Below are 23,830 nucleotides of genomic sequence, written 5' to 3'. Positions count from 1 at the left end.
AAACAACCAGTTCCCCTTGTTGTTTTCTCACCCTTCAAACAAAGCTACATGCGATTGTATTTCTGGGGAAACAGAACAGAGCACTCTGAGACCACTGCCACTGTGCCACGTAAGGGAGCGTAGCAGTTAAACAGAGCTACTGCGTATTTATTTAAGGGAATGCCTACAGTGCATTGGCACTTTCCAAAGAGGGATGGAAGCATCATGCTCCCTCTAAAGAAATCACAGGAGTAGGATGTGACACTACACACAAATGATAAATTATTCCAATTCAAGCCAGCCTGCCTTGTTCACCCCTCAGTATTTTTTGACCTCACTGTTAATATGACAGTTTCTTTGTTGTTGTTAATAGAAGGCAAAAAAATGAAGGCTTAAAAACCCTATCGTACTACACAGTCGGTGACTGGGTTCATTGAGAATGGCTATAAAGACTTAAACAAGCCCTTTATTTTGTGTTTTAAGAAGTGTCATAAGGAGTTAATAGGACACAGCTGTACGGGCTCTTTCTAATAAGCAGCTTCTGTCGCTTTGGTCACCACAGGTGTCTCTGTAACCTGCAAACTCTTATTACTAGTGTATCAAAGTTGTGCTACTTAATAGATTTCTTTAGTAAAACACAACAAAGCAATTACATGGCTGTTGATCGTCAGTCATAAAAAACCCTCAAACACAGTTTTTCAAAAGAAACTACACTGCAATTTTTTGTCATTGTAAAATAAAAGAAACTAGCGAATTAAATAGAGAACCAAACAATAGAACAGCAGGTAGTCAGCTGAACTTAGCCACTACAGATGGTTTAGAAATAGTGTTTCCTTCTACACCAAGTTGTGGGATAAAAGGAGGAGGCTCCTTACTGCCAATGAATGGCAACACCAAAAGACTTAAGCAAGTTTCCCGTCTATGTATTTGGGACCATGAAAGACCCTAGATGTTTCTTCTTCCTCTCTTTCTCTTTCCTGTTTGCTTTTTTTCCAACAACCTTTAACTGTCCTTTAGAATAAATTAAATGAGGATCACAATCACAGATTTGTACAATGACAAAATGCAGAAGAGCTAGTGAGGAATTCCTATGAAACATAAGTAAGTGTCATTTAAAAGCATATTGTTAGACAAGGAAATTGTTCCGTTCCCCTTGTCAACTTAAGGTAAAGAAATACATATTTAAGAACATGAATGCATGGATGCAATACATCAATAGCCAATTTCTAGCACGTCACACGGAAAACAAACAAGATGCACTGTTAATTATTCGTTAATCAGTGGAATTCTGTAAAAAATTGCATCTTTATCGCAGGCCAAAGGACTGCTGCATCTTTGGTTCACGTGATAGAATAATTACCATAATACAATAACATACACAAAGTATTATCCAAGTGGTCATCTGTGTGAAGGTGTGAATGGCAATGAAATAGCATCCAAGTCAGAAAACCAGACAGGTACACTATCTAAAAGTAGTCATAAAATTGGTATTTTAATAGTTTATGATCAACTGACAGATAACTAAGAGAGAGAAATGCAATAAGATATGAAAATTTGTTGGCAGCACCCAAAAAGAAGTAGAAGGAAGTGAGTAATCTATAATCTATGTTTTTTTAGCTCCTTTACACAACTGCAGGAATGATGGCCTAAGATTTGGTTGGTTTTCCATTTACAGTTTGTATTAAAACCTAATAAAGCATCTGAACACTACCGATGGAATGTTCCAGAAGCAACTTGGAATTCAAAAAAATGTACAATTTGTAAGCTTTAATTTCTTTTTATAATCTGTTTTTAATATTTATTTACCAAATTAATGTTATTTTTACCTAAAGTAAGACTCTGATTACTAACAGTAGTTGTTCCAAAGCAGTACCCAGGCAGTCTGATCTGTGTAGTAGGAGTGTATTATATACCCACACTACAATGCAGAGGCTTTAAGAAATGGTTCCAGTACTATATTTGCAGAATAAATTCTGAAATAATAAAAGGAACTGATCTATTGAACTGTATTTCCTATTCAGGGATAGGAAGTCAATTTGTAATGAAAGCAAGGAAGGTTCAATTCCCAGTGGACAACCGACAGCACAACTTCATTGACCAGCTATGGAGAAACAAGTTTTTAATTCAAATAAATACCAAGCAACAAGGCTTTTGATACACAGAGATGACACAGAGATAAGCTTCTCCACCTACAGCCCGAAGAGCCTTACCTTGCTCTGTTTGCCTCTTTTGTCATGTCCCACGCCCAGGTTATGAAGTTCTGACTCAGGTATGACACAATAGATTCAGCACACAGCATTTGTGAGCAGAAGACGTTGGTTAGTACGCTTTCATCGTGATGGAGGTAGATAGCAAGAAGCTTTCTCTGAAAAGACATGAGGAAAGATGGAACTGAGAAAATTTCCTCACTGCTTACTAAAATAAAATTACTGCTGCAGATTTGTGCTTGAGTGCACCCAATGGCATGCACTGAAGGTGCGGAGTACCCCCAATTGCACGCACTAAAAAAAAACAAAAACCAATAGATTTCAAGGCAAATGGTCCATCCCGATCCCTAATACTTTTATTTCAGGTACCATAATATATACTTTGAACACAGAAAATAACATTTCGATACAAAACCAAAACTTTCATTAAAAGACTTAGCTTAAAAAATGTGTGAACTTTTTTGGCTTGTTGTCCAATAAAGATAACCTGGAGTAATTCCCGGAGGAAGGAATACACTCCATAACACAGCAGAGTCTAAACAAATACAATTAGACACAGCCTTAAAAAATGACAGTGTATTGTTATCACCCCATCAGTAGCCAAACAAAAGAGGAAATTGAGGAAGTAACTGCAGAGCTGTCCACAGTCCCAAGGCTGTGATGCTGCATGCTGGACGTTTTGCCATCCAGTCACATGATGTGGGGGCACCTAAGACACATCAGCCTCTCACATACTTTCTAAGTCGATGTGTGATCACAAGGCCTCACATCAATCCAGCTGGCCACATCTCTTGTGGAGCTGAGGAAAAAGGCACCTGTCCTAGCACTGCAAACATGCAGGACAAGGAAAGGAAGCAGCACCAGAACCACAGAGTCACAGAATATCCTCTTCTCTGGGCTGAACAAACCCAGGGATCACAGCTGCTCCTCACAAGCCATGACCTCTAGAGATGGATAACAGATCAAATGAGAGAATCCCACTCTGCATTTCTGAGTACTGATATATCTCATCATAGGTGCCATGTTAGTAAAGACTAGATGCTGAAGATGGTATATTTGTCTTTCTCAAAAGCAGAGAAGCTTTGCCTTGTTTTTCTGAAATCCCATCAAATAATATTTCAACTTCGCTGGCAGCAGCAGCATACAGCTGTGCAGTGTCCCCAGGACACTTTCTGGAAACGGTGTCTGTGTGTAAAGAAGATAAGAATGCAAATTTAGAAAAATATAGGAAAACCATAAGCTAGTAAAGGATCGCGATCCCATATGTGGTAATAAATCAATTACAAATACCATTCAGAATATTGCAATGTTTCACTCACATCCACCACCATATTTTAAAATCCTACTCGAAAATACTTGCTTAGAGCATACAGTAAATGGTATTTTCAGACTTTTATTTAAAGGTCATCTCAAGCCTCTTCCTTATAACTAAGGAAGGACTGACGTGGCAAAACATGGGAGGCAATTCTGAGACAAATTTTCTATTTAAAAAAAACTTGAAGGCTACAACCTCAAAGACTGCTTTGGATAAAACCTAATGACCACTTATAAAAAGAAGAATACATTTGAACAGTAGACTTTGGGAAACGGATTAGTAATCTGCATTAATGTTTGTCTAATTTAATTTAAATGTTCTTCAGAACCAAGTACACATGTGCCAAGAAGGGGTATTAATGAGCCCAACATGCAGAGATCCATATAAGAGCAGCCAACAATGTTGACTGAAACTAAACTTGAAAATCCAGGGCACTAATGCTCAATATCAAGCAATAAAACAGCATTTCTGTGGTGATATTTAATTTAAAAAGAAGAAAGAGGCAGGGGAAGATCAGGCACTGTCTGTTTCTGAGGATCAGCCATTCTGCATTTCAAAGCGTCGATCCCTGCAATATCCAGGTTACTGTGCTAGAATCTCGACTATTATATAGCACTTGTAAGAGAGGGAGGGCAAAGATGTGTTTACTCAGTGATTAGGGCCTTAGAATAAGCCTCTAGCTCCTAGAGAGACAGCTCACCACTTATTCATTTGGACCAATTCACAAAGCCTAGAAAGATTAAACATCCATGCTGAGAAGACAAGCGAATGCAGACGGTGAAAAAGAAATAAAAATTCTTTAAAAACTCTGAGATGACTTCATTATTTTTTCCACAAGGAAACTTTAGGAAAGTGTTTAGTTAGAGAAAAACCCATATTGACCTCTCTCTAAACCCTTAATCTTTCCTTTGTGGTGGCACTGCTTTGTGGTAAGCGGATGGCTTTGCTCTCCTCTTTTCATGGGGAGCGGGTGGAAAAAAAGGCTCTTGAGAAACACTTTTAGTTCCAAAGAAACAACCCCATGAAACTGTTAAATATGAGATTCCATACAACTGAATGTTTCAAAATATGTACAGTTTTAGGCTTAAAGATTTAGGGACAAATTTTAGTAAACAAAACAGGCACATACACAATGGATGTTTACACTGACATGCTTTACAAGTGAATGTAATTTTTGTCACATCAGTAAACCTTGTCAGGCAAAGACGAAACTCATAAAGGTACATAAAGATAAAAAATACATAAAGATTGTACTCTGTGTCCGAAAAGTTAGGGTTGGGCACAGGCACAGTGCTAGGACAAATGAAAAGTGGCAGCAGGAGGAAAAGAAGCACTGAAACGCCACAAACACCATTTTGAAAACTCTCAATAAAGCTGTTTTGTCCTTGGAAAACGTGTTATTGCAAGAGGCTTGGAACTGTTTTGTGGAAGGGGAAGGAGGCTTTTCCTTTCAACCTACAGTAAAAAAAATTCTTGCAAAGGGATTTTTGTTGACTTTTGAAGGAAAAAAAAAAGGAAAAAAAAAGAACAGTAAATTCTAAGATTGTAAGATGACTAATGTAGGGAATTTTTTAGTCAGTACAAATGAAATTGGCTTACTGAACTGCTGAACAGTCCTGACTTCCAGGAAGGAAACCTGTTAATGAAGCACCGGTCCGCCCTGCATTGGATTTCTCACAAATAGAGGGACTTGTGAGTTATATACAGAGTACAACATTTTTCTCCTGGGGAAAAGTTTCTGTTAGTCCTTAGGCATGGCATACTGAGAGGATTTTAAGTAAGAGTTAAGCCATCAAGAGATCAGTTTCTCAGAGCATGCTGATGATGAAGACCAAGCAGTCGTGTACTAGAATTATCTGCTGATGGAATAACACCTAGCACCTTAGAAGGAAACACAGGCTGTAGATGGACAAGAAATGAAGTCATCACCAAGGCAAAAAGAAAAACCCATCTTCATGAGACTGATTTGATCATCACTGAATAATGGAACATTCAAGTTTCTCAGTCAGTTCCTGGGAACTTGAGTGGCTTTCAGATATCTTAGAATATGAACTAGAATGAGAATAGCAATACAGTCATAAGGGTCAGCAGAAGCACAGTTCAGAATGTTTATGCATTTCAAATTTCCAGCTTCATCTACTGATCAAGACAAAAATGTTCATTCTCTTTTAACATCTGCTAGAGACATGAATGTTCTTTCATGTCGGTAGGCTTGCAAAATCAAGATCTTCGTATTTCCTCCAGGTTATATGTACTAAAATGATGGACATACCTGCACATCTTTAATGCTTTAAAAAGTGTACAGATGGTTCACCTATGTAAGGTGATCTCGGAGATCACATGATCAGTTTTCTTGGGCAAAACTACTTTATCAAAAGCCAGTTTTTTTTTACCTAAGCAAAATATAAACCTTCTGCAATGCCAAGTCAATATATTTTAGAACGTACTCCACTTTGAGAAATGATCAAGGCAGACAGATTTATTTATGGGAAGTCTTGTCTCTGTATTACACACAACAGAACAGAATCTGCTAAAGCCAGCTTTTAGTGCTGTAAAAGATAATCTGAGCTAAACTGAGCCCCTACACGTTCCTAAATAAGATTGAGATGATCCCTCTCGACTATTGATCTTGTCTTTTACATTATACATGGCATAGGACGTCCCTAAAAAAGTTCAAAATTCAATTTTCTATCTTTCAGTAAAACCATCAGTAAAGAAAAATCCACATTAAACAGGGACAGCTGCTCAAGTGGCTAACCACTCTCCCAGGTAAAGGTGTGTTTTATTTCAGGTCTGATTTAGTCTACTTTCACGTTCCAACTATTTAATCCTATTATACTGTCCTATCTGTTTCAATCAATTGAACTTGCAGTGATAGCTTACATAATGCAAAGAATAAGCAGTAATTAAATTTAAATAAGAACTGCAAACTGTAAACTTTGAAAGAGGAGAAAATGTCTGCCACACTCTACAATTTCAGTAAAGTTGAATATTAAGTACAGAGTGTCAAAGAGATATCCATTCCAGCACTGACCTTCCTGATATGAACAATGAAGCAGAATAAAGGGTGTAGGCACAATGAATTTACAAAGCAGGTATGCTGTAGCAAAAATGTCTAAATGGTAATTATCCTCAAGCTCAGAATTAACTTAAGGATGAAAGGATAGAACTGCTAACAAACACATCAAGCTAGACTGGAAAGTATGGATGAATTTAAAGTGCAGAATCTATGCTTTCTTAGCATAGATAAATGACCTCAGGAGAGGCTTCTTCAAGGGTCCTAGTGGTAATCATGCACTTAATTAGCTGAAATAATGACTGGCATCTTTCAGAAAACTCTGTATGAAGGAATATTCAAGCTACAATCAAAATAAAATAGAAGAAGAAAAAATAGAAAGAAAAAAACGATGTTATTTGAAAAAAAATAATAATAAACGATGTTATTAGAAAAAAAATGATGTTATTTGAACATGCCAAATCACAGAAAGAGCATACTTTCTTCAAGGTATTCAGGAAATTGAATACTCATATGTGAAAGGAATGTTTCTGCCACTAAATTGAACCTAGAAGACAGAATTCAAAGAGGAGAAAAACATGGTTCGTTTTCAGTATGCAGGAGTATATATTGAGGTGACAATACCAATCTGTGCTAAGAGAGATGTTTCACATATTTATTAAAAGTCAGTGGACAGAAAGGTTGAGAGGGGGGCAGGAGGTGATCTGACAGAGGTATATACAGATAAGAGCTTCTGAAAAGGTAACGCAGATGTCTTTATCCTTTCTCAAAGGAGTAGCAACCACATATAAAATGAAAAGGTAAACAAAATTCAATTAAGAAAATAGCTTAATGAGATTCAAGAGTGAGATCAAGATCTTGTATTAATAATACCACCCTAAGTTAAGATAAAACTCCTGCTGCTTTAGAACACAAGGCACCCATAAACTGCTTTCACTTGTAAAGAAAGCTCCCACAAACGTCTTGTTTAAAATTATCCATTATAGATCTCGTCCCAGGCTTCTCTTCTCACTTCTTTTACCGATGGCATCACTATTTGAGCAAGAGTAAGCTTGTTTTTCATAAACTGACTGAGAAATGTTTCTTCCAAATGGGTACAAGAAGTAGAGAAAGAATTTCACGAAATAACTCCTTAGTTTAATAAAACTTTGACTCTCTTCCTGGCTGAGTTAAGAAAAAAAAAATCAATAATGAAAATATTTTTTGTGCTACATGTACAAAATAAGCCTTAGAAATCAACACACAGTGCTCTGAACTATCAGAGGGCAGGAGGTAACTGGGGATTCCATTGTCAAAATAACCCAAACTAAAATGTTTCCCCAAAAAAGCCTTTCACTTCTCATATAATGGAGCATTTTGGAGAGAAAAAAGTATCCACAACACACGTTAAGAAATTGCTGATTGCTGTCTAACTGCACCTCAACTGTAGAGTGCACCTTCTGCTCTGGTCAGCATGGAGATTTTGTCACAAAAAGGCTGAGATCTCTGAGCACTCGAACTGCCAAGTGCTCTCAAATTAAATCAGTTTGAAGCGGTTTTCATTAAGATGGATTGAGTGTGGCATCGTGAGAAACACTCTATCAAATGTAGTGTTTTACTTAGTGATTAAGTATATACCAGTTGATGAAGCTACCCAAATCCTTCGTAATCCCACCACTCCAATAAACATTTAATGAGTATATAAGTTCAAAAAGCCTAGCAGAGGATTTAAACGTTCAATCTTGTTTTTATTTACTCTTGGAACTCAATTTCTCACTTCAAGTGAAGAATGTTGGTGCCTGAAGCTCATCTGTTGCCCTGGTAAAATTAAGTGCCCTCCATAGTATAAACTACAAGACAAGACATCCAAGTTGCTGTTCCTCTAAAGGTTTCTTTCTTATACAGATATAAATATTCCATTATTTTATGAAAGGCGACTGTAAAAATATAAAATAATGTATGTCTCTTTCCTCACTTAAGAATTCCAGAAGGCAGTACTGAAAATACTTCTCTGTAATAAGAACTCAGTAAAAATAAATGATGTTTATCCCTTATCTTTGTTTTAAATCAGAATGTTACAATCAAAACAATGACATTTCACAGGGTTGTTGGGGAGAGAGGTTAAAGGCTTCTAAAAATTCAGACAATATTTGCAAAAACTATGTAGAGAAAACAACACCTTCTTAATTGTATTACATTCTTCTACATTAAAAAAATATTAGGAATAAGAGGCATTTCAGATGTGCCATGTAAGTGTTGTTTGAAGTACTTTGTACTTCAATTACTGTACTGCGTTAATATCAGATTTGTAGGTACAAAATATATTACGAAAGTTCCTAATCAGTTATACATTTAATGAGCTATAAATCAATACTTTGCCACTGAATAATCACATGTGCATTTATGCTCTAAAATCCATATACTGACGTGAAAGTAGTCACTAAATTTAGAGTGTGAGAAAATTGTGTCCACGACATTCCAAGTTAGAGTTAATTTAAGCTATACAAGGCATGCTTATCGTAACATCCCCTAACACAACAGAGCTGCTCCTTCCAGCATGAATAACCTCAGGGAGCCAAAACATTCTCCATTTTAAAATTAAATATCTATCAGGACAACAAAAAATAAATTGAAACAGCATAACCTTCATGTTTGTGTTTTAGCTTTATCTACAATTGATTATGCAGGGCTTTGGGTTTCTCCTGAGCAAATTCGAGTCACCAAAACTTAAATAAACTGTTCCCATTCTAATTTTATTAAAATACTGATTTTACAACTGTGCATAGAATAACAGAAACTTGAGATGGGTGGATGGACAGAAAACCTAAATAACCAATCCCGAGCACTGGAATTCACTTGGCAGATAAAGTTGGTACAAAAGAAAAAAGAAAGAAAGGACTGTATTTCAAAAACCTTTCAATTTCAATTTACAATTTCATTAGCCATCTTCAAAGGAGTTACCAACATGCAACGTTGAACTTGTCAAACAAAAGATTCCCAGCCAGTGTTACGTGAGGCTAGGACACCAAAAGGAAAAGGCAGAGAATGAGAAAAGAGAGAGAAACCCCCACACCCACAGTAACTGATCACCACAGTCACTGAAGGACTCCAGTAAAAATAAATACAGCCCAAATAATAACAAAGCATGAGTAATGTAGTGCAATCTCAACAACGATCAGAGTAAATACTTTGGTCAGTCAACTATATAACTCTTCACAACCTAAACAAGATACTCCAAAATAGTTTACCTTCTTAAAATAAAACATCTGCAGTGATCTCCATTTTTCACTGAAATTAAATAAAGTAATTTTAATACACACTTACATCTCTAGCTTTCCCATAGAAGGCTTCTTGAAAAGCAGCCTCTAATGATCCAATAAAATAAACAGGATGGCAATCACCGTATCTATTGGAGAGATAATTTTCCATTAATAAAAGTTATGAAAATAATTTCAATATTATGCCCCTCCATATATTCTGTAAATATAACACATTGGCTAAACCATTAGAGGGACAATGTACTGCACTTCTATTGCTCTATCCCACTCTCTACTGCATTACTTTGTAGTCTATTATGTTGCAGCTTCTATTTTTTTTAATTAAATACAGTTTAACAATTCATGATTTAGTGATATAAAGTTTTTTTTTTTAATAGCAGCTTTTTATTTTTAAAAGCAATGATTTATACAGCCATTTCATTAATGATAAAACTTCTACAGCAATGCTGTAGATACTTCATTACTGACCAGCTTTAGTCTTTTTGGTTTTGCATAGGAAATGAGTATGCATAATCAGATTCTTTATTATCCTTCTGGACATCTACATAATTAACTGATGATATTAATTGATGGCAAATTCAATAAGGCAAGAACCTTCACTCTAACTTAGACCCAGAAATAGGCTATTTCAGAAACAGTTCAGACAAGTTAAGCTTAAATTAGATTAGATATGGATGCCCAAATGTCTGTGATTACGTAAGAAAATATCTACAGACCATTTATTTTTATTCTCATTATGTAAAAAATTTTTACTTAGTTTGTAACAAGAATTACAATATTATTAGGTTAAGTTTACCTTGAAGAAAACTCTGCTGTAAATTGTAATAAGGCATCTCCTTCATTTTCAGCGTTTTCTGGCACTTAAAAAAAACAAAAAAACTGAATGCAACCTTATGGAAACATTTTAATATGCACACTCACTTTGCTTCATGGATTTTTTATGCTGATGGCTTACTGAAGTGGTTATCAAGAGACCATATGCATTTCATGAAAGACTATGAACCTCTGGAAAGACATGGAATTTCCAGACACTCTCATGAATATATTCAGCCTTTCCAAACAGTAAAATCCTCAGGTCTAGGGAAATGTGATATATCACTTGTTCAGAGTTAACATTCTGGACTTCCTTTAATGCATTAAAATGAAAGGACTGACTTGAAAGCTGTGACTCGTGGTATTTCTAGTGACTTTATTCTTTTCTAGAAAAGATAATGTTAAAAATGTTAAATAATGTTAAAAATTTCCACGTGTTACTATAGTGTCAAAAATTTGCTATCAAAAACATTTAAGGTAATAACACCAATGGAGGCCTAAAAATTGAGTATATGCATAATAGCATATATCAAGTAAGTGCCTGTTTCTGCTCAATACTTTTCATAATCTAAGGATTAATAATCACTGAGAGACCTACTAAATAAATGTATTTAAGCAAAAATATTTGTCAACATAAGATGCCAATACTAAAATCAGCAGAATGTTCAAAAGAAGGCAATCTAGGTTTCCACAGGTACATTTGGTTAAATGTCACCATTTATCAGAATTAAACCATCATCCTTCAGCAACAAGCTGAAAGAATGAGGTTGAGAAGAAACTTCCTACACGAGAAGATGAGTTCACTGTTGCCATTTACATTTCCAGTATTTTCATTTAAATCATCTATCAGAAATGAGAGTTGCACAATTCTAATGATCCTACTGAAAAAACAGTTTGTTTCTTATCATGCATTCACTAGTGCTGTACAATTACCAGTTAATCATAAATTAACTTTCAACTCTTACTCATTGGCGATTTCCTCAAGGCAGATGATGCTACCCCAAACATTTCTCCATCATCAACTCCAAACTCTGTAGCATCTTCAAAGTCATCTCCATCACTGTCACTGACCATATGAACATCAGTGCATTGCTATTTAGAAACAAAAATCAAAATCCACCATCAATATTTATTACAGACATTATATCCAGTGAAATTCAATACAAATACTGAAAAATACTTCCATATTTCTGTGAAAAACTTGATATACTGTATTTTATTTTACTATTTTATACATTGTTATCAGACTGCCTTTTATAAATAAGATTTAATTTTCACCAGAAATATGGTTGACAGAGCATTATGTGAGAAAACACAGTATTCTAACTCAGGAGTTGGGACTGTATGCAAAACGCTGAGAAGAGCTGAGCACATTTTATCTCAGGTTAGTATCTTTTTTTCCCCATCTGAAGGTACTCCAGGTGGTTTAACTGAACAAGAGTGAGAAAAGAGCATTAAATCAACCACTAACTTCCCATATCCAGATATAATCTACTTCAGCTCTACCTTCTTCCTGGACTGTACCTGTTAAATGCAAATGTTCTTACCTCCTCTGACTGTTCCCTTGTTTGTACAGGCGAAGATCTTCTTCCAACTGTAAGTCGATGGCAAGGAAAATTCACTCCTGATACAGCTAGAGTCATCTGCAAAAAAAAGCAACAATCATTTATCAAAGCTATAGGCCCAACAGAGTCGGGTTTTTTGTGTGCACGGTGGTTTTAAGGTTGTTAAGGTTGCATAACAATACTGAAAGAAACAAATATTATTGTACAGTGATGGTGAACGTACTGCAGTATCTTCTGCTGGGTGTGGAGCTCTCAGTCTTATTTTCACCTCAAGTTGAAGCTGCTAAATAAAACCTTAGGACTTGTAGGGTTTTGTTGCTGTGCTTACATCAGCTATATACAATCTTCAGGAACAGCAGCGTGGCAGCAGGTGAAGGCACTTACAGGGACCAGGACAGTTGACAGTAACTACTTGCACGTTTTACAACAAAATAGTTTTAAAGTTTTTATGTCTCCATAAAGTTTCAAAACAAACTAAATGAAACAGCAATCTCAAAACTGTCTTGAATTGTTACTTCTTCCTAAGTCAGAACTCAACTTTGAGCCATTACTGGTAACTTTCTTGTTTTAAACTGGTCAGGAACAGCATCTGCCAAACCAGTAACACTTGTGAAACTGTGTCAGCAGGGACACAACAGATGCCCATCAGTGCCAGAACATCACTTTAGCTTACTGCTGACAGACACTGGACACAGCCTGGTGCCCTCTTCTGGAAACCCCCCAGCCCTCTCCAGCAGGTTGGATGACCAGAGGGAATTCTCATGAGCACCAAAGCCCTGTCACGACAACACTTGTGATGCAAATAGCTGTTCAATTAATACAGCTAATTCATTTTGGCAACGAATCCTATTTTTTGAAGAATCTGAACCTGATACAATATATGATTCTGTACAATTCTCAGTAACTCATAAAAAGACACCTCTGGTTGTGTCTTCAAAATACCACTTCCAGTTAATGGGTCCTTCAGAAAAAAAAAAAAAACAAACACAAAAGTACAGAAAAAGATTTTCTAGATCCACTCAACATTACCACTATTTCAGAGGGGCAGAGGATGGGTGACTTATGCTCTACACTTCAGAACTACAGCACCCTCCTAATTAGACTGTAAAAACCTTAAGGTAAATCACATTTCAATCTCCCTTTAGAAAAACCCAAGAATAAATTATAAGTCTCAAACTTCATTTACTGCCACAAGCACTGGAGATACCCCATTTATTTTTATACATAATTCAGAATGACTTTATCACTTGCCTGCTAGAACTCCCAAAGATTTAATTTGTGGCAGGCTGATTAAGCAGGCTGGTTACCAAATGAATGTTAACCTGTCTGAACTAGCCTACAGTCATACTCTCATAGCAAGGTTAAACAGAAGTTTAGCTGCATAAAAAGCCGAGCTATCATCTTAAAGGAAGTGAGTAATAATATTCTGGAGCAAGTGAAATATTAAAGACGACATACAGGTCAAGTCCAATTACTCATGAAACTCCCGTGACAGCAGCATAAGAACTGTATTCTCTGCAATAGCCCACTGCTTTAATTAGTATTTTTAAAAGTTTTCAATGATAAACAAAAGCTGATTGTTATGAAACTTGAAACTTTGCCCTGTAGTTCCCACACCATTTGAAATATTGGGAAGTCACACATAAACACATTAACCACACACCGTTCCCTATCTCAGGGTGTCAAATACTCTGCCAGATGCCTGGAAAGGCTCCTGGTATCTTTTACATACACATTAAAGAAAGTATGGTAAGATCAAGCAAGCAGTTATTGTGCTGCTTCATCACTTAGCCCAATAGCAGGGTGTTGCAATTCTAATTTGCAACCCAATATTATAGTGTCAAAGTGTCTCTCAAAAAGGAGCTAACAGCAGAAGGAGTTCGACATCAGAGCACAATTCATCCTACTCTGCAGACAGTTGCTGCAATGCTGTTGTTATTTTTGTGTATGTGTGAAAAATCACCCCCTCCTTCTGACTTTTTTGAGAAGTTTTTGCAAGGCAAAGGCTAGGACAAACAGAAGCTTCATCTTTCATTTTAGAAATCATCTGCCAGCAGGAGCATTTCTCCAGAACTGAGTTATGTTTATTCCAAGATAAAGGAAACACTTCTCTCTCAAAAGAGATTCCCGCACCAGGACGTTTAATCTGCATTTTGGAAATTATAAAACCATCAATATTAAGCAGAAGATTACTTTCCAGGCGGCCTCCCCTTCACACAGCATCTACTTACCCCCAAATGGGGCTACAGCACGTTAGACAGGTGCTTTAAACAATAGGTTATTCTTCCCTGCTAGAAAGCATTTTCTTTCGTTTCATCGTTGTTGTGGTGGTTTTGAACAATCTAAAAAGACAACTTTTTGAAATATTTTCTAATACAAGTATATCTGCAGCTCATAGAGTGTCAATGCAGAGTGCTGCCTTGGCATGCTCAGAAAAAAAAATAGCCAGTCTGCAATCTTAGGAGCTTGCCATCTTCTATAAAGAGCTTGCTGGCACAATTAACTGCCACTCCTGCAGATTTCTGAAATTACAAAAGAAGGCACAAACTCAGATCCTCGTACCAGAGCAGGGGTATTCCACCAAGGCATCTGAGATCTGAGGAAGATAAGCAGTAGCACAAATGTGAAGCACTGACACCAGCAGACAACTGCAGCTGCAGACACCTGCTTCTCCTTGGCACACTTTGGTGGCTTAGTATGCTCTTGCATACTGAATCTGATAAGCCTGCAAGTAAGCTGATGATTTTTAGATAGTAAAGATCAGAGAACTGATGATACAAAAACTCTAAGGTCTGTTATCACATGAGGAAAGTAAATGGACTTGATGAATTTGCTCTTCCTCAAATCCAGCCACACCTTGATGGAGAAAACAGCATTTCAGTAGAGCTTCTAATTGCAACCACATCTAATGAAGAAAGAAAGGTTTGGGAGCTTTCTCATTTCCTACAGAATATCGCTGGACATCTGAAGTGACCACCTCAAATGAACAGGAACTTCTTCCTCATCTTCATCTCTCACTGCCATTTTGCTCCCAAGTAAACACAGATAGAAGTCTCCCCAGCAATCCTGAAATCTCAATAAGCACTGTGAACAACTCTTCTCATCACCAAGCTACCTGAATGAAAGTCAGAACTTCAGAAAAGAAAGTAAGGCAGGAAAACAGGCAAGCTTCTGAAGCCCATCAGACTTAACTGTTAGGCCTGTGATTATCTTCTCAGTGCTTCTCATTGCAAAACACACCATCACCACAGTGATGGGACAATGTGGGAGAGACCTGTCACATCTATCCAAGAAAGTCACAGGCCTTCAGCAGAACAGCTCCAGATTACTCTAAAGCAAACCAAACAAATCCCCCACCGCTGTCACCAACAGCTGCTTCAGGTTTCATAGGTACAGTGCAGGTAAGCCAACCTGGCAAAACATTCCACCTTGCAGAAGATGAGTTCTGCACATATGTAATGGATTTGCTTTGGCACAAATTGAGAGGTGGGGCTGCTGACAGGATGCTAGTGACTGAGATCTGGGTACCACTGAAAACAAGCCAGAGTAGTAACGTTTAAGGGGTGTATGAATATTGATTTATTTTCTGCTCTTTGTTAGGTACTTAATTGCTACATCAGCTTTTTGAGCTTTTGGAGCATGTGTGAGTTTTGCTGGATTTTCAATAAAAATTTTGAAAATGATAAAAAGAAATATTATTTCTGTATTATTTGACTACCAACTGCTATGAATCAGACAAATTATTCAATAGCTATAATTCTATATAATGCAGAATTATTTCTGGCTGCATAACATCTGCTTCAGCAGACAACAAAATAGGGGAAATTTAAAAGTATGGTTTCCTGGGGTGAAGGAAAATAATCCCTGTTTTTGGCCTTTAATACTCAGAGATAAGGAAGGCAAACAAAATGCTGGTGTACAAAAAAAGGCGTGTTTTCCAATACTTGACTCTACTTCATAAATCTCCCTTAAAAAAAAAAAAAAAAAAAGACTAATTCCCAGTCCTACTTAAGGTCAGCTTGTAGTATATTAGGGAAAAGGAATTAAAGTATTAAAAAACAGCCATTCAGTTCTAGAGTCCTGAAAAGTAGCACAGTACAACTGAAGTTCTGGCTTTCCAGCTATACTTGCTAGCACAACTGGATGAAAGATGGCACAGAAAGAAACGTTCCCAAAGTTGTAGCACCCCGTGTAATTGCCAAGAAGGCACACAGCTTCTGACACATTTTTTTCAGAGTATGATGCGAATAGGTACAATTAAAACTCACACACATTAAAACAGGATGGGAAGGGGGATGTGGGTTTTTCTTTAAGCATAAAAGCGTATCGTTTACTCTTTTGGCTTTTATGATCTAAAGGCATAAAGGAAAATTCAGATTACCTAATCCCAAGTCTTTTAGACTAGCATTTGTCTTTTGCTGTACCTCTCACAAAGAGCCCAAGATGATGAAGCACTCCACCCAGGTGGGACCCTTCCCTCATGTCCTTCTGTAACGCAGCACTTTCCAAGCTCCACATCCAACCATTCCAGAATTTCACCCCATGCTCTCAGTACTGATTCTGGGGGAAACTGGAGAAGCCTATTTTCCCCTTGCTGCGCCAGAAGGAAAGTCAGCTCCACGTAATACCTGCTCGTGCTGCAGCTAGATCTGTCAGCACGCACTGTAACATGGAGCCGTAGCTGTATAAACAACCTACCAAAGTCAGTAAGTGCAGCAGACCACTGTTATCTCAGCAACCATCTGAGGATCTTTGATGCTTTCACTTCTATCATTGTACAACCAGCACACAGCTTAGAAAGGAAAAGATCAGTTCCAGAAAAATGAGCTATAAATATTATTACTCACTTTGTGAAGTAAAATTTTGCTAGAGATCATACAAATATCTTAAAATCCAAAAGCAGGTCTTTTGCTTTGGTAACACTAGCATTACGTAGGCAAAATATGAGAAATTCTATCACACTTGCAAACTTCTAACCTCTAACTTCTAACTTCTAACTCTTGGTTATTTATTATGATTACGGTATATACCAGCTCTGCAGTCTAACAATTTGTGGTCACTAGTTACTGCTTTGGCCATAACTAGCTTGTTAATACTAGCTAGTCATGCTTTTGTGTTAGAAACAAATATATTAACAACTATGGAATGATATCCTAAAAAGGAATATTGGTAAACCAAGAGGTCACCATCTGAACAAGACCTCTTGTTAGAAGCTGCTTATCAGGCTTTAGTATATACGTGGATATTTATAATATTTACACATCACGTAAGAAATTCTTAATCCAAAGTGAATGAATGCACTGTTGCCTGCGCTGAAACCTAATCCTGATTCAAATACTCCATGTGACAGCATTTTCCCTGAGTTCACCATGTGAGGTGCTCAGCTTTTTCAGCTATGGGCTTATTCAGTGATATATAGCTAATGTATAAAGAAACAAACACGTACATTTCATAACACGCCATGCTCAATTATTCAAAATAACCTGAGACAGAGATGCCCACAGCAAAACAGTCAATGACCAGCAGGAATCTCTACTGTGAACATTTCACTTCCATATAATTTGATTCTTCTTCTTGTCAGAGTAATTACTATGATGCCTTTTTCCCCCTCATCAGGTAACAGTAGGGGTAAGGACAGAGGAGTGATGGAGAAACTTTGTTAAGGATTCTGATTTTCATATTATATTTACTAATCTATTATCTGGTAAGATAATAGTTACATACATACTTTTTAACAGCATAAGGAAATTCCCCAAGTATGGTAGCTGTCAGTGATGCTACATTTTCTTTGACATTTTCTTGTCATCTGTGTCTCCTTACCAGTTAAATTAAGTTTCCTGTTCCAAAAGGTTACCATACAAACTGCACGGAACAGAAAATCAAGAGAGAATATCTTTTCAGTAGGGCCAGATCAAGGCACAGACTTACGCCTCAGACCTCAGGTCTTTAAGACAGAATCTGGGGGTGACCTAGGAAACTGCAGACCTGTTCAACCGAGTTTAACACCCCAGAAAGACACAGGAATAGATTATAAAATCTGCTTAGAAAATAACTTGTTCTGCTCATTGCTCACCACAGGAGCGACTTTGGGCTGGTCCACAGATGAGGTTCCTGCTCCAAGCATTCCCATCTGCCACTTTTCTTTTGAAACCATTTTTGAGATTAAAGAAAGTGAGAATTTGAAGTACAGGCAATACCAAAAGCAAAGAATCCTTGCACAGTGAAAAGGAGGTAGTATTTAATGTGGCATATTGGAAAAGAAGTGAAAAAGAGAGAGAAGCAAGACAGCAAGTGAATGATGACAGGAGTTGTATTTCCACACTTAAAATGTATGAGCTGAAGTTTTACACTACACAAACAGTGGAAGAAGATAATTGTTTCTAAATACAGCCAGCACAGCCTCTAAATGCACATACTGAAGGCAAGGAAGGTGAGTGTGGCAACTCTCTGGCATTTTCTTGGGTTTCTCCAGAAAGTACTGGATGGCTCCGTGGTCGTTCCTAGTTGGAGATTCAAGCATGAAGTGAAAACTGTGGAAGGAGGTGGGGGATTCACAACTCATGCTATGTCCAAGAGTACTCAGAATCCCATCGTTTCAAAATGAACAATGCCATGAAATGACATTTTCTTCACATTAGGTTGTTATTGCCAAGGATCTAGATCTCTGAGCATTACTAACTAAGCATTATTAGCAATACATGGGCAGCCTGTGCTCAAACTATCACTGAATTCCATAGGAACAAACAGGTGTTCAATGCTTCCAAACCCACCACTTACCACTGTTCAATCATGCATCAAGTAAGCTATCTTGTTTTCAGTGCACAATCTCATAACGTCAAATGGATATATGAGCTAAGAATTCATACATACCCACACTTAAAAATGATGTTTAAAACTTCAGGTGATTAAAGGCTTTTTGTGAAAATACTTCTGCACGCACTGAAATACACTGTCCACATAAAACAAGTGCTTGCACACCAGTGAGTAAGTATTCTTCTTTAAAATGAAGTTACATAAAATTTTTAAACAGTCTATCATAATTGTTGTAGGTTTTTTGTTATTGCTGTGTTGTGTTTCGTTTTAACTTACAGAAACAAAGGCCATTTGTACTTGGAGTTAATTACGAGGCTCAGAGACTTACTGCACAGAACTGAAGAGAGCTCTCCAGTCTATACTGGGCAACATGACACTGCTTTTCAGTTTAGTAGATACCAGAAAAAGCTTCCCACCAGGTTAGCCCTTATCCTTCCTTGAACAAGTGGATGAAATTCTACATTTGTCACTCCATCTTTTGACATCAGATAGCATGAGCTAGGAAAAACAGTCAAGTGTGCTCTAGGTTTGTTTATTAAACTATCATTCAAATACTAAAATGAACAGGAATGTTTAAAAATTTGACAGCCCTGGAAATTAACTTTCTCTGGAAAACAACTTCATTTTCATTATGTATCCTCAATTACAAAAAAAAATCTTGACAGGTATTCAACGTTTCATTTTAAACACTAACTGGATGGAAAAAAAAATCTCAAGGGTGGAGTGCGTTCAGGTTATAAATCAGCAACGCTTATTTTAACTCCTCACAAAGTGTTGTTGAGATAATTACTGCTGACAGCTTTATTCAAGGTTCATTTCACTTTTTCTACTATTTTTCCCCTGTTAGAAGTTCAGTGGGGCCCATGGGAAGATCCACCCCTCACACCTGTTAGGTTTCTTCATGTTACGGAGGCCAGTTTGGACATGTCACTTCCAATTAGCATGTACCAGCGCGCTGTGACAATTACTTATTGCAGGTTTAACTTTATAAAAAAAAAAAAGGTTTCTAATCCATCCACGAGAACAGTGACAAAGTACGTAATTTCAACCTGTCCGTACAGGTTGCACGTAACTCATTCCAAGGATTTCAGTGACGTTCCCATGCTGGGCACTTGAACTATAATGGAGCCTAAAAACACAAAGGAACGCTATAGAGTTGAAATTAAAACCCAAAAGTTAAAAATGAACAGAACTGAAAAGTGCCAAGTATTAATAGATTCAAAAAATTTCACAAATGCCTATGATGAGGAATAAGAGATTACCAAGCTTCATTTTCTAAATAAGCATTCTGCTGTTCATTCTGAAGGGCTTTGTACTAAAAACAAGTGACTCCTTCCTTCTACCACAGCACGAAGGCTCAGAGCTTTACGATTTGCACTGAAGGCAGCAGAACCATAAAGATGCTGCGTGATCAGCTCATGGACACCCAGCACAGCAGGTGGGAGCAAGAAGGTACACTGCAGGAAAACCACAGCACAATGTAAGGACAGGTCTTCTACTGACGAAGACACCAGGTAAGGGACGCTGAATCCACAGCAACAATTACAGTAAAGTAAACTTCATGAAACGCTATTGAGATTTTCCATACAATCATGAGAAAAGATTGCACCTTTTCCTCCACAAGCACCCAGCTCTGGCATGCTGGTCAAACACACATGCCAACTTTTGCACGGTTTAATCATCCCTGGTATTGCCAGGGAGTTTATCACTCTCCTTTGCTAGCCAAATGAAAGAGAAAACGATCCTTGCTTTTGATTGTTTCTCATTTCATTAAGCCTAGTTAGGCAATTTAGCAATTAAAGCAGAAGGACAGATACTGTAGTACTTCATGTTCGTTCAAACCACAAATATATTTAAAGGAAACAAAAGGGAAATAATATTAGAATCTGTTGTAGAAGTAAATAGGAAAGAGATAGATTTGAGAGACTGAAATAAATACCCATGATCACTTTCAGAGCTCATTCTTCTTCTCAGAAAAAAACTGTAAATATTAAAAAGGTTGAAAAATCCGCCAAGCCATTTGCAGCTATTTGAAACACGGGGTAACAGAATTAAATAAACTGAAAGACCTGGAACACAGTTAAGTATGGACCATGAGGCTAATTGTGGATCCTGAGTTAATTACTTTCCACTGATACGTTTTCTCAATGGTCTTTTACATCAGTTTTTTCTTCCCTTGCTCTGAACCCCAAGGCAATTCAGTGTGCTAGCCTCCAAACTCTGGGTGATTCATTGTGTACTTCTGCCTTAGGATTTTTAGTTCATGAAGAGAAAGCCAGGCTTTCACATCAAGTTGATGTTAATGTGCACTGACAAAGCAACAGTAAAGGAGCTCCATGTTTGTCACAACGTGCACTCTTTAATTTAGTAATTGCTTTATACTGATATGCAAATAATGACACATTTCCCAAATTTCCAGATTCTTGGCAGTGCTTTCACTAATTACTCAGTGGTTAAAACTTATGCATATAAATTAGTTAAGTGAGTTTATTAATAAGTACACCTGTGCAAATTGATCTATAAAATATATATGCCCAGGAATAAGTGGTAACTTATTGCACACTTTCAAATGTCTAAGAAACTAAAAATTAAATATTCTTTCACCAAAACAAGATTTATTAGTGCATTCTTTATAGATAAACTGAGATTCCCAAATCCTTCTATAGCCATACCCTGCCTTTGTTGAAAGAAAGACCAGAAGTCAAAGCATTTGCTCATACCATGTTAGCAAATGAGAAGAGGATCAACATAAAGAGTGAGCAAATAAATAAAACGAAAAAGGCATGAGAATCCCTCTAGTACCTGAAGATGTGGGACAGTGTCACCATACACTCATCCATTGGCTTACTGACTGCAAAGCATGGTCTTTAGAAACACTGCATACTCTTATTTTGATACCCTAATGGTGGCTCTGCAAAATTTAGTTGCACTTACTTGACACAGATGTAGATTCACAGCAACTGCAAAAGCGCTGAACAGAGCTAACTTGTCCTATTATCACAAACTGGCTTGAGTTGGAAGGGACTGTAAAGCAGGGACACCCCCCACCAGTTCAGGTTGCCCAAAGCCCCATCCAGTCTGGCCTTGAGCACTTCACAGGATGGGGCACCCTCTGTTTCTCTGGGCAGCCTCTTACAGCACCTCACCAAGCTCAGAGTAAATAAAATCCTTCCTAATGACTATTTTAAATCTATCCTCTTTCAGTTTAAAGCCATTACCCTCTACCTTATTACTGTGGTCTCTAATAACAAGTCCCATATTTCCCGCAGGCGCCTGTAGGTACCGGAAGGCTGCAATGAGGTCTCCCCAGAGCTAGGCCAAGCAACCCCAATTCAATCCCTTTGTGTTTCTTTTCACAGCATAGGGGCTGACTAATAATCAAGGCAGTAACATCGTACAGTTTCACTTGTTGGCTACTGTACTGAAACTATGTGTTCCTTAGGTTTCTGATATTTTCTTTAAGTAACTAGGCAATTGTCACAGAAGAGTGTACAATGACACTGTTTACCCTAACCTTAACCACAAATTGCCTATTATGCTGCTATTCAGAAGAGATACAGAACTGCTAAACAGATTTTTCCTATAAGAAAAAAATTTTGAACGTAACAATAAGCAACAGCATAATCCAACAATCAATTTGATTCATCTAGATCACATATTATATTGCCTACAGATATTCATGGATACATCTTGGGAACTGCTTTGCATTCACAAAGAGTATCAGCCAAACACTTGGCACGTTTCTGGTCTATGGTGGGATGCCATTTACCTCACAGCATTGTACAGTGCTTTGGATGGCAAATAGAAGAGTGCCTGGATATGTTACAGCACTATATAATTCCTTGGCACAGTTCAAGCAGTCGTGCTAGCAACACTGCTTCCAACAAATGGTTCAAACACTGACAAGCTTTTTGTGCTACCTCTTCTTCCTGGATATCACTGTTCGAGGAATTGGATTTTCGCAGCGTTAGCCATGCTGTTACTGACTTCTAAAAATGAGCTTCTGAAAAGCGTGTTTGCTTCTTACTTTGTTTCCTTTGCAGGGAATTTATGAAAAGGAATTTAACTCTTTAAATCAATAGTATTAAAAACACCAAGTATACATCCTCCTCAAATAAAGGTCAAAACTAGAAATACTAGCAAATAAGTATTCTTAATTTTTAATCGTATTTTAATAGTCATAAATTATACAGTTTGGGGTTGGTGTGGCTGTAATTAAGCAAAATACATTCATTTAATGCACTCATTCACTGCGAGTGTGCATCAAATTTGCTTGGTTGATATACAATAGTTTCAAATGTGATAAGCAAAATATTAAGTACTAACAACTAACTAAAAACTGAGCATTTATAAAGAATCTTTATATTCAGAAACGTCTTAGAACTTGACAAGTATGAATTGTTGCCAACATTTTCAATTGGACTTTCTTAGTCAACTAGCAAAACTAAAGTGGACAATTCCTACTGAAATCCAGCTGAGGCCAGGTATCTACTTTTCTTTGACTTTTACAAAAGTTCAGCCTAAAATCTCAGACCTCCTCTTAGAAATGAGAAGACCTGAGTTGTGTAAGTAAACCAGCTTATTAAATGTCATTAAATGACCACTGGGCAGTAACTACATTTAGAAAAGGAACTCCTGTGACTGCTATTGGAAACAGAGCTCTCCTCTTGCTTGACAGAGAAAGTAATTCACCTAAAAGAGTTTTATCAGCTATCAGTTCTTGGTTCCTAGCTTTCTCATTGGTTTACTGCATTTAATAAACAAATAAATCCCAGCAAAGGACCATTCGATGCATTTTGTTAAAGGAGACATTTCAGACTAACCTGACTCTGTGCACAACTAGAACAAAAGTTCTAGCAATAACA

The 23,830-nt window shown here is 37.2% G+C and overlaps 1 protein-coding gene across 1 annotated transcript in view; it reads right to left on the bottom strand.

The window, feature by feature from the left end:
- FAF1 (Fas associated factor 1) overlaps positions 1 to 23,830 on the bottom strand; it is a 142,010-nt gene that overhangs the window by 37,177 nt on the left and 81,003 nt on the right. Inside the window, exons 9-13 of the mRNA XM_065738862.1 lie at positions 12,135 to 12,230; positions 11,553 to 11,679; positions 10,571 to 10,634; positions 9,821 to 9,902; positions 2,190 to 2,344 (exon numbers count right to left, since the gene is read on the bottom strand). Coding sequence (XP_065594934.1) covers positions 2,190 to 2,344; positions 9,821 to 9,902; positions 10,571 to 10,634; positions 11,553 to 11,679; positions 12,135 to 12,230 — 524 coding nt within the window. The remainder of the gene's footprint in view (positions 1 to 2,189; positions 2,345 to 9,820; positions 9,903 to 10,570; positions 10,635 to 11,552; positions 11,680 to 12,134; positions 12,231 to 23,830) is intronic.

The sequence above is a fragment of the Cyrtonyx montezumae genome, unplaced genomic scaffold (genome assembly GCF_038088225.1).
Source record: "Cyrtonyx montezumae isolate F1298 unplaced genomic scaffold, pur_monq_1.0 scaffold_1, whole genome shotgun sequence".
Classification (NCBI taxonomy): Eukaryota; Metazoa; Chordata; class Aves; order Galliformes; family Odontophoridae; genus Cyrtonyx; species Cyrtonyx montezumae.
Note: the sequence above shows the minus strand (reverse complement) of the source record. Positions and strands in the feature narration are given on the sequence as shown.